Genomic DNA, 11,878 nt, shown 5'->3' with positions numbered 1-11,878 from the left:
TCTGCAAGGCCAAACACAAGTTTCCAGGTTTCTATTCCTTTGAATCCTATCCCAGAAAACTGTGTGTTTTGCGCTGGTTTCTGAGTGTTACTGAGTGAATGCCAAGACGTTCCTTCCCTCATAAGGGCAAAAGCTTTGCATGAATCTGATACAATTATTGCTGTAGAGAGGGAGAAGTCTCAGATTTACTTACTTTTTTCTCTGCCATACTGTCAGTGATCTGTGCAGTTACGGAATGCCCAACGTGTGCAGATAATAAGGCGGCTCCATTATTTTCAGACTGAATACAAGCTGTGCGCATTTGCTGCCACCAGGGGGAAACTGATTGAGAATCCCATGACTCATCGATCGCAACTGTAGAAACAAAGGGTGGGGAAAAAAAAAAATCAGCTGGCTGCGTTGAGAGAGAAACTAGCAGAGTAACAACCTGACTTTGGAAGCTGAATTTGCCTTTATCTGTTAAAACATAAGGTGATTAAATACAGCATCTGTAACTGAACAAGTTCACTTAATCTGCAAGAGCCACCAAGTTATCTTTCTCTCAGCTTTTCACCCACAATTTCTAGATCTCAACCAGCCTTTATAATGAAGTGCAGAGTACGAACTACTGAGATTTCACCAAGTCCTGGTTGAGGGTTTGCAAAATATGATAGAAGTCACCAGGCAGTGAAGTCTGCTGTACATTTCTAATGTATCCAGTGGATCATATAACTATAAAGTGCAGTGCTGTACTAGGGTTGCCAACTTTCTAATCCCACAAAACCGAACACCCTGGCCCCGCCCCTTCCTGGAGGCCCCGCCCCCCACGCACTACATTCCCCCTCCCTCAGTGGCTTGCTCTCCCCCATCCTCACTCACTTTCACTTGGCTGAGGTTGGAGTGCGGGAGGGGGTGCGGGCTCCGGGGTGGGGCCAGAAATGAGGGGTTCAGGGTGCTGGAGGGGGATCCAGGCTGGGGCAGGGAATTGGGGTGCAGGCTCCGGGGTGGGGCTGAGGATGAGGGGTTTGGGGTGCAGGAGGCGGTTTCAGGCTGGCGGATGGGGCTGAGGGTTTTGGAATGTGGGAGGGGCTGCAGGTTGAGGCTGGGGTATGGAATGTGGGAGGGGGTACAGGCTCTGGGCTGGGGCCGGGGATGAGGGTTTTGGGGCACAGGAGGGGCTCCAGCCTGGGGGGTGAGGCCAAGGGATTTGGAGTGTGGGAAGGGGCTGCGGGTTGAGGCAGGGGGTGGGGTGCAGGCTCTGGGGTGGGGCCAGGGATGGGCGGTTTGGGGTGCAGGAAGCGGCTCGGGGTTGAGGTGCATGCTTCTCTTGGGTGGCTCCCAGTCAGCAGCACAGCAGGGCTAAGGCAGGCTCCCTGCTTATCCTGGCATCATGCTGCACCCCGGAAGCGGCCAGCAGGTCCAGCTCCTAGGCGGGGGATGGGAGGGAGGAGGAGGAGGAGGGGAGAAGGCTCCACGCACTGCTCTCACCCTCAAGCACCACCACCCCAGCTCCCATTGGCCGCGGTACTTGGCCAATAGGAGTGCAGACACCTGGCAACCCTATGCTGTACTGAAGTTGCAGAGATGTGCAGTCAGTAAATGCTCCGGAGCAACAATCTCAAAATGGATGTTGTAGTTGTAGTAATAGGGCTGAACAAAGGCATTCTGGAAGGCTTGAATAGGAGGGGAATAATTAACAAGTATGGATAAAAACCACCACAACACACATCAGGCCCAGGATCAAGAAGTTTTGAGGGGGAAGAACCCCAAATGCACTCCACTACATGATTGTTCTCAGAAGCTAAGGTGGTGGCTGTAGAGAGAATGGGACATGGTTTGAAAAGGGACATTGTTAAAAGGAAAAAACACAAAATATTTTTTTAAAAAGGAAATCCCTCCAGAGACATCTATCACTTCAAACTGACACTGGAACCAAGGTCCTTAAATCTCAGTGTTTCTATGGATCCAAGCCAAAATTTCAAACCTTCCAGTCACTATAAGGTGAAACAGTCTTGAATTGTAATTTTAAATAACCCTATTATAAAATGCTTATTATAAAATGCAATCAAGTAATATTTAGTTGGGTTTGCTTTATTTACAGAGCAGTACAGATGGTCAGAATGGCATGTTTCTGACAACCACGAATACTAGTTTTAGCTGACTGTGATATTTTAAGATTATGAATGTGTATTTCACCTTTCATTTTGCTCAGAAGGGACAGCATAGTGTGAAGACAGCAGACAGACTGTGGTTCATCTAGAATATCTTTTTCCTTGGAAAGCCACACATTGAGAAGCAGAGACTGGGGGAAAAAAGTGGAATATTTATTACATCAAAGGTTGTATTTTCTCCAACATAACTTCTTAGGGTGGAGTGAAAATGTATGATCCCTGGAACCATGTTATAATACATCAACACAAAGAGTTCACTGGTGTGCTGCAGATGATACGTCACATGACAACGCTTTTAAGTGCAACAGTACCACACTTCAGCAATCTTTCAATTACAAAAAAAAGATCCCCGGGACAAACTCCTCTCATGAGCCAGCAGACAGACAATTGCAGTAAAACAGCCCATCTCAACCTGGACAAAATTAGTATCATGTTATTATATAGATCGCAAAATAAAGGCAGGGAGCAGAAGTTTCTTAAAACCAGAAAAGATTAAGTTCAGTGCTTCAGTCATAACTCTGGGGTAGGAAAGTGCCAGAGTTAGGAGAAGATGAAACATTCAAGAGACAATGATCTATAGGCTGCAAGAAATGAGCATACACAGTTGATGTTAAAAGCACACATATAGTACAGAAGCCAAACTAGGGGTGTTTTTTATGGGGGGGGGGGAGCTAATTCACTGATCAAATAAATTGTTTTCTAAAATTAAAGGAGTTCTATTAAGGCACGTAATGAATGTTAGCTAAATAAGTAGTTATTTGTAGAGGACTGTATATTAAGATTTTTTAAAAAGTTAATACAAGGATTTGATGCATAAGAGCTACATTTAATATCAGTGACTAAAAGACCAGTTTAACTAGTACATCATCTTCTCAACCCAGATAATTACTCTATAGACTCCTAATTATATTTGGATTCAATTAACCCTTTGGTACCAAAAGTCACAATTCCTAATACTCATGCACAACAATAGAAATGTTGAGAAATAGCTGATAGTTTAGGTGTTCTAATCATCATAGTGCAATGCTAATTAAGAAATTTCTTGTGTGTGTAGTTGAACAAACTTATAAATTACAGACAGCAGCTACTTTACATTAGGCTTTGGTAGTCTTGTGATCTTTCCAAAATTGCAAATAATGGTATTCATGTTTATTTGGACACAAGATGCTGACTGAGTGATTCCCTCTAACAATAGCCCCAAAACTACTACAGAGACTATGGCAAACTGTGCTAGCTGTCTGGCAGACTTTCACTTCATGAACACACAGATTAGAGTAGGCTAGTCTACCTTCATAAAGGTTGCATGAATGGAATACTTGCAACGTGCAAAATACAAATGGCAAATAAAAGTGATTCAACTCTGAAAAATGACTAAATCAGACATCAGGAATATTAAACAATTTTCCATCTTAGTATGTCTTTGCCTAGATAATTACACATTTAATCAGTAACGAACCTGCTATTTCTAAATTTGCAGAATGTAGCACTTTAGATTGTAACCTGGTATTAAATCCTACAGAAACCTGAGGTCAGGTCTATGCTAGAAGCCTTTGCCAGAAAAGCAATGTTAGTTAGATGTGTGATTTTTTTCTGCAATGTTTCTATGCTAGCAAAAGCCCTACTGTAGACACACTAATACCAGCACAAAAGTGCTTGTACTGTAGGTCTTATTCCACTTGTCAAACAGGTATAAACTGTAACACACAAAAGCACTTCCTTGCAGGTATAAGTTGCATCTATACTACAAGCATTTTGCCAGTATAGCTATATAGCATAGCAGTATAGAGTATACAGTATAGTATAGCTATTATAGGTTAGGCCTTAGTAATCTGTTAAAACTTTAGTCGACTATCAAGCTGTTTTTAATTACACCTGCTTTGGAGGTAAAACTTAGCAGCAGAGCAGGTTACAGGAGGGGGAAAAAAAAAACAGGAGAACAAACAGGCAAAATATCTACTCTACACTATAAAAAATGCTCTGTGCATTTCATAACAAGCCAACGATTTTTTTTTTTTGGAACATGAGGGTCTGTCAGGACCCTAAAGTGGGACACAGCCTGTTGTACTGCCTTTACTCTACATCATCAGCTTAAAGAACCTCATACCCTATATACAAATCTGCCTACCTGTATTATGTAGATTATCAAAAGATTTTTTTAAATCTAATCTATTTGCCACTGCATATGCTGTGTTCACTATTTGCAGCTCTCTCAGGTTAAATGAAGAAAATCAGTAACTCAGTTTCACTTTCAGGTTCTTATTGCTGTGGTGCTTGGGTTTCAAGCACTGCAGGGAATATTTAGTTTAAAAGGGATTATCTTCACTGGAATTTAAAAGATTAGCCTGTAAAAATGCATTTTTAAAAAGCAGTTTTGAAATTACATTCATTTTTTAAAATAATTTCTCACTTGTTTATAACAACTTTTTCTATGTTTGAAATGAAAATGTTTCCTCACCAAGTCTCATTCCACAAAAATATGTATTTCACTTGGATTTATTGCTTATCTGCTGGCATGAAGTATATTATTTCTCATAGCAAAAGAGCCGTGAAGAAAATATCGTTAAGATGGCATGTGTATTGCTGAATATATACATTATATAGTAATTAGGCTGAAGACATTTGGGGCTAGAACTTAAATGCCTCTCTATTTTATCCTGAGTTGTACCCATTTTATTATATAACATAACTGACAATGCTCTCAAAAGAGGGATTTACAGATCTCAAAAAGGGCAGAAGTCTAGACACTAACATGCTAAGTGTACATGGTTATTCCCGGTGCTTAAAGGTCAATATTGTAAATTGTGAAATTTTTCTGGCATTGAGATGTTTAAATTCATGTATATTCTGGGTAAAAAGCAAGGAACACAATTAAATCAGTATCTTACCAATAATAACTGAGGGCTAAATCCTGCAGACTCCAGTGTATGGCACATTTCCTCTGTGGAACTCTCGCCACACAAACATTTCCAGAAAAAAAAGCTGCCTAAAAACAAACAACACATCAACTTCATCTACAATGATCCAACACTCAACATGCAGATGACTGGTTCACCAGACAGATCAGGACTTACTGGGCTTGAGGCAAGGGAGCTTTGAGCAAACAGTGTAATATCCTAATGCCTAGGTCACAGCCTTTCTTTGGCTGATGCGGAGCCTGTGGATCCATAGATAGACAAGGATAGGGTCAAGGAGATAGTTCTGGACAGCTGCCAGGAAGTGGGATACACAGAGCAGTACTGTTTGGAATGACTATTTTACTCTTAATTCTTTTTTCCAAAAACAAGGAAGAAGGGAAGGCAAGTAGAGTGTGTGGACAAAGGGCTATATAACAATGTAAAACAGATTGCACCAGTTCAGATTATACGTATCACCATTAAATATAGAGAAGAGTTTAAAAAGTAGAATATGTATGAGAGCAAATTTAGCTGCCAAGTAATCCAGGCCTGTGTGCCATGGTGGTGTGTTTTAGAATCCAGCAGGAGAACCGGAGCTATTTTTGCTGACTCACTCTGGTGTCAGATCATGAGAGTCCTATTAGCTCCAACCCAGGAGTATACAAATGGTTGGATGTGTCTGAGGCAGAGAGAAGTAGAGGCATAGGGGCTCTCTTCTAGGAAACAAAGCTGAACTCAGGAGAAAGTTTACATTAGCATTTATGTTTTGTTGCCATTATTTATACCACCAGCTTGCAGTAGTTCTGTTATTGAGGCAGCTTGTCTATTGGTGGTTCTGGTCAGCAAGAGGCCTGGTGACTCTGTCCTGGTTTTAAAACCCAAGTACAATATTTTGGAGGGGATATAGGAGAAGTACACTGAAGTAGACTCTAGGCTACCCTAGAAAGGGCCTTTGATGTTCACACAGACATAAAGATAGGCACCCCAGGAATTCTTCACCTCCAATTCCTCTCATGAGGAAAGTTTGTTGAGGCCATGACTAGACGCCATTTGCCTCACAAATATACAAATTTGGTATCTGTTAAATAGTTGGGCAGAAGGATATAATTTGATATCTGCTAATATGAGGTGCCCTTTGCAGGTGGGGAGTGGTGTAGGGGAGTGAGATAGGTGGACAGTTGAGAAATACTTTCCTTCTCACTCCAAGGAGGCAGCGTGGTATGGGAGGTTGAGAGGCAACACATCGATGGGAATTCCAGCACCCTGTTTCCTGAAGCTAAGGAGAAAGTGTGGGTTTCTTGCCCTAGCAATGCCCCTTGATCTAACTGGAGAGCCTCTGCCTTCTTTTATTTCAGTGTCTACTTAATAAATGTAGTCCTCTGGCTAGTAAATGTCCATCCAGTAAATATTTTGAGCCCCATCTTATCCAGATTTTAAAGTTAGACTAAAACAGAATGAAGCATTAATCTGACAAACACTAGTCCTTCAAGAGCTCTTACCTAAAGCCACATATTCTCCTTCATCTAGTTTCTTCACTAGAATCATGTCCTTTTCATATTCTAAATACTCCAAGAACATTTTCACAGGCAATATACCATCTTTATCATCAGCAAATCGAATGGTGGTTTGGATGTTTTCTTGCTTGTAGTTTTCCAGTAACGTCTGGAGCCTAGCAAACTCTTTTTCATCCAGCCTGAGTAGTTTAGCCAAATCCTTAAAAGCAGAAAGATTAGAACAACTGTAAATAATGACCATATGTAAGTTTGTATCTGAAGATATAACATACTTATTTCCCACACCCAATTTCTCTCTGCTGTACATGACTACCGTTTTTTTAATTAGCCAAAAATCCTTGAGAAAGCAGCCACCTTGCAAATTGGGCAGACCTATTGCAAGGTTCTGTAATGCCGATATGCAGAGACTTCTGTAATGATACTAAAAGTAACCCAAAATATGAAGTAGAACATTTTGTACATCTATTTAAAATACTAGATACAAGGCAGATTTGGTCACAAGTTAGTTTCCAGAATTAATTCTTCCTCCCAAAAAGGATAAAGGAAAGCCTTCTGCACTTAGGACAAATGATTGGAGTCAGGAGACAGGAGTTCTATTCCTGGCTCTGTCTCACATATTAAGTGACTAAGGCCTTGTCTACACTGAAGGGAAAAGTCAATCTAAGCTACGCAATTTGAGTTACATGAATAGTGTAACTCAAATTGACGTAGCTTAGATCTACTTACTGCGGGGTCCACACTACGTGACATCAATGGGCGACGTTCCCTCATCGACTCCTGTAAGGAGTCGATGGGCAAGTGATCGGCGGTTGATTTAGCCGGTCATAACCATAAGTGGCATCTGACTTAAACGATGAAAATGAACATGTGTCGTCCGCACAGCTTTGGATCATCATCAAGCAGAACCTGTCATCAGCGTGGACGCATGTCCTCTGTAATGGTGGTCAAAGCATGAAAGGACATATGAACCTTTAGCACGTCTGGCATGAAAATATCTTGTGACACCAGCTACAACAGTGCCATGTGAACGCCTGTTCTCACTTTCAAGTGACACTGTAAATAAGAGGTGGGCAGCATTATCTCCCACAAATGCAAACAAGCTTGTTTGTCTTAGCGATTAGCTGAATAAGAAGTTGGACTGAGTGGATTCGTAGGCTCTAGAGTTTTTACATTGTTTTATTTTTATTTATTTTTGAGTGCAGTTTTATTTTTGTACATAATTCTACATTTACAAAGTTTAACTTTCATGACAAAGAGATTGCACTACAGTACTTGTATTAGGTGAATTGAAAAATACTACTTCTTTTGTTTATATTATTTTTATTACAGATATTTTCACTGTAAAAAAGAAAGTAAGCACTGTACACTTTGTATTCTGTGTTGTAATTGAAAGCAATATATTTGAAAAAGTGAAAAACATCCACAAATATTTAAATAAAGGGTATTTTATTATTGTTTAACAGCGGGATTAATCGCGATTAATTTTTTTAATCACTTGACAGCCCTAGTAATTTTCCATTTAATCTACCTGCCAAATGGTTAATTCTTTCACAGAAAGAAGTTTTGATGTTACTTACATTATCAGAGAGCGGAGTGCTTGGCTGCATGCTCAAAGAATTCAGTTTGCTGACTGACTCATAAAGATGCAGCAGCTTTAACTTATTTGCACAGAACTGGAGCAATCCTTCATCAACACACACAAACTCTGGAGAGAGAGAAATAAAGATGTGCATTAGTCTGAATGAGTGTGTGTACTGGAGCTGTGAAATGTTCTTTGTAGTTTCATTAAACTCTTATAAAGGAGTTAGATGACATATGCTCCAGTGTAATGTTTTCGACACACTCTTGCTCACGATATGACGTTTAATCCATGGCAAGTTAAAGCGAGGATGATTTTTGCCCAAAAGCAAATAGGGTATCAGGCTTATTTTTGCCAAGAAAAAGGCTGCAATGGAACACCGAACACAAGGCTACTGTAGAGGACCTCTTGTGCACCACCAGGTAAAAATCAAGGAAAGGCAGGATGCTACAGACTGCACTCTTCAAGTAATTACTTTTTTTAAAAACAAACACAAGTTCCTTGCAAAGTACAATGCTGCATGAATTTTAGTTGTTATGCTGCCAATATGTGAATGTGGTAAATCTGCAAATAATAAATAAAATAAAAAAGCTGCAAATAAAGTTTCCAACACTAAAATTGAGGAAACACAATGGGCATTATTGTCTTTCAGTGACAAAACGGAAACCGTGTTAACAAAAATCAGTAGAAATCCCCTGATATTTGTAATTCTTCAGAGTTTGGGAAAGCAACTAGCATAACTATGGCAGCCAGAGAAGACACATGCAATTGATATCAACCCAGAGTTTAGAATTTTAAAAAGCACTAATACCTCAACACAGTAATAGTTAATTTGACTAAAAAATTAAGTGTTTTCTTCTTCTTTATCAAACTAAATAAAGAGCCTATTCACAGCTCAGCTTCTTGTGCAAGTTGAAAGGCACAATGGAAACACCAAGATTAAGGGAGGCTGTTTTTCAGTTTATATAGTAACTCACATTTGTGAAGCAACATGCAACAGACAATTCAACACCTCAGCATAATTTGCATAACACTTCCTGCAATTTCAAAACAAGCGCAGAAGCAGTCAGTTACAAGAATGCCCAAAACAGACACCAACGTCTGCAATTAGGAGTCTTTCTAAACTGTTGAGTTGCTACTCAGCATGCACGCTCACTCAGTTTGTCTTCTACCTGCTAAGGCCTAAGCTGAAGAATAAGATACTGAATCTAAACAATGGGATCAGGTAACAAAAAAATGTGTCATTTGATGTATGTCTACTTTCTTACTTCACCTTGAATGGCCCCTTGAAATGTGTTAACTACTTATGCTAAGTAATCTCATCCACCTTGTATTTAGCTGTGACATACAGCATACATTTCCCAGACCTGAAGAAGAGTTCTGTGTGAGCTTGAAAGCTTGTGTCTCTCACTACCAGAAGTTGGTCCAATAAAACAATGGTTTTCAAACTTTTTTTCTGGGGACCCAGTTGAAGAAAATAGTTGATGCTCGAGATCCAACGGAACTGGGGATGAGCGGTTTTGGGTGTGGGAGGGGCTCAGGGCCGGGACAGAGGGTTAGGGTTCGGGGGTGAGGGCTCTGGGGTAGGGCAGAGAATGAGGGGTTAAGGGTGTGGGGAAAGGGCTCTGGGATGGGGAGGGGGTTGGGGTGTGGGAGAGGGTCAGGGTTCTGGGCCGGGGGTGCAGGCTCTGGGGGGGGGCCAGGGATGGGAGGTTTGGGGTGCAGGAGGGGGCTCTAGGTTTGAGGGGGACAGGGGATTGGGGCACGGGGTTGGGGTGCGTGCTTACCTCCAGTGGTTCCCAGTCAGCGGCGCAGCCGGGGTGCAGAGGCAGGCTTCCCGCCTGTCCTGGCACTGCGGACCACACTGCGCCCCGGAAGTGGCCAGCAGCAGGTCTGTCTCCTAGGTGGAGGCGCGCAAGCGGCACAGCTTTCACCCGCAGGCACAGCCCCCCAGCTCCCACTGGCTGGGAACCGGCTCGGGGGCAGCATGCGGAGTCCTGCGCCCCCTCCCCCAACCTAGGAGCCGGACCTGCTGCTGGCCGCTTCCGGGGCGCAGCGCGGTGTCGGAACAGGTAGGCACTAGCCTGCCTTCGCTGGGCAGCACCGCCGACAGGACTTTTAATGGCCCGGTCGGCAGTGCTGACCAGAACCGCTATGACCCAGTGCGACCCACACGTTGAAAACCACTGCAATAAAAGATATTACTTCACCTACCTGGTCTCTCTACTTTCTTAATCTGCATATGTGGGAAACCAATTCTTAAGAACAACATTTGATAAGCACTATCTGCGACAGACCCAGTATCATATTTAATAATGTCTTAATTTACCTGACATTAAAGCACATAAAACAAAGATTCTAAACTGATTTTTCTGTAGAAAGATTTGTCTCTGAACAAACCATTTGTGTGCTCAAATGACTTCCCAGTGTACAATTTTCTCTCTGTGAAACTCAGCCATTTCTCAGATACTCTGCTATTAAAAATCCTGGAAACAAAAAGGAAGCCTGAACAGCTTGGTACAGCTAATCAATTGACCTTTTCCTCACAATAGCAGGATTCATACAGGCCAACATCTGTTTCAGAATATCCATTTAGCCACAATATTACTGGCCGATACACAGCCAAACTAGGAGGTAGGAACTTGAGCCAAATTTGTTCTTTACTGTGACCAGGCAGGGAATACAGTAATACAGTGCAGATGGAAAAAGAGAGGACAGTGCATAAAGCACACATAAGCTAACAAAGAGGACTCAATAAATACAAAATGAAAATGGAGGCATAAATTTTCCATTTCATTGTGAAAATAGTTTCTCATAAGAATCTGTATTTTTAGGACTTCACATTTGAGTGGATACACTAGCTATTTAAAGCCATATCTTGTCCTGATCACGGCAGGCCAAAGTTGGGCAGAACACTCCAAGGGTGAAATCCTGGCCCCATTAAAGTCAATGGAAAAACTCCTATTTCATTCCACAGCTCTGAAGTTACACATCATCAGTGGGGGATCCCTCACTACGGAGATGGTCAGGGACAGGCCCTCCCAACCCACAAGCATTCTGGGATCCACAGGCAAATTCTGTTCACTCAGGGCCTCCATGCACCTCCTGCAGTAATACGGCTTCTGTGAACTACACTGCCAAGGGCTCAGCTGTTCCTCCTCACAGTGTGGATAGAGTCCATGCAAAACAACAACAATAGGATGAACATTATCTTACGCTGGAAAGTCGCTGTGCATCTGAAGGTGATTTCACAGAGATAGACTCTTCTCCTGCTCCCTCCCTCAAGACCTAGTCATGCCCCCCCAAAACAACAGAATCCAAAATGCAAGAAGCATTTCGTTAGTTTCAAGGGAGGAGTTATGTTGGGTTATTTTACCCTCCTCCATCTGTCAGAATTTTGACCAAATGCACTTCTTTGGCCTGAGAAACCTACCCTTAAGGGAAACTGTGGATACAGCCCCCAGTTTAGAAAGACCTAGAAGTGCAAGACCAGTAAAGCCATGCTGCCCACAAGGAGAAGAAGGGAAGCATCAGATAGATCTACAACCATTTCAGTGGCATAAAACCTCTGTGCCCATGGTTCAGTGCCTTCAGTGAATCCAAAAATTTTAAGGGTTTAAGGGACCAGACCTCATTTTCTTCCTAAGGAAGGGGGAAGACTGAAGAGGGAGCTCCATAAGGTGGAACGTTCTGGAGGCTCCTGTTCTATACAACAGAGTTGAGCCCAGCTTATTTTTACTA

The 11,878-nt window shown here is 42.0% G+C and overlaps 1 protein-coding gene across 5 annotated transcripts in view; it reads right to left on the bottom strand.

Annotated features, from left to right (window-relative positions):
• Positions 1 to 11,878, bottom strand: part of RAB3GAP2 (RAB3 GTPase activating non-catalytic protein subunit 2) — a 70,972-nt gene that overhangs the window by 15,462 nt on the left and 43,632 nt on the right. For all 5 annotated transcript variants that reach the window (XM_077813741.1, XM_077813742.1, XM_077813743.1 and 2 more), the window contains 5 exons: positions 8,136 to 8,263; positions 6,544 to 6,757; positions 5,036 to 5,133; positions 2,176 to 2,281; positions 194 to 354 (listed from right to left, as the gene is read on the bottom strand). In XM_077813741.1, the coding sequence (XP_077669867.1) occupies positions 194 to 354; positions 2,176 to 2,281; positions 5,036 to 5,133; positions 6,544 to 6,757; positions 8,136 to 8,263 (707 nt within the window). The remainder of the gene's footprint in view (positions 1 to 193; positions 355 to 2,175; positions 2,282 to 5,035; positions 5,134 to 6,543; positions 6,758 to 8,135; positions 8,264 to 11,878) is intronic.

The sequence above is a fragment of the Eretmochelys imbricata genome, chromosome 3 (assembly GCF_965152235.1).
Source record: "Eretmochelys imbricata isolate rEreImb1 chromosome 3, rEreImb1.hap1, whole genome shotgun sequence".
NCBI classification, from domain to species: domain Eukaryota; kingdom Metazoa; phylum Chordata; order Testudines; family Cheloniidae; genus Eretmochelys; species Eretmochelys imbricata.
The sequence above is the reverse complement of the archived record's forward strand: the minus strand, read 5'-3'. Positions and strand labels throughout refer to the sequence as shown.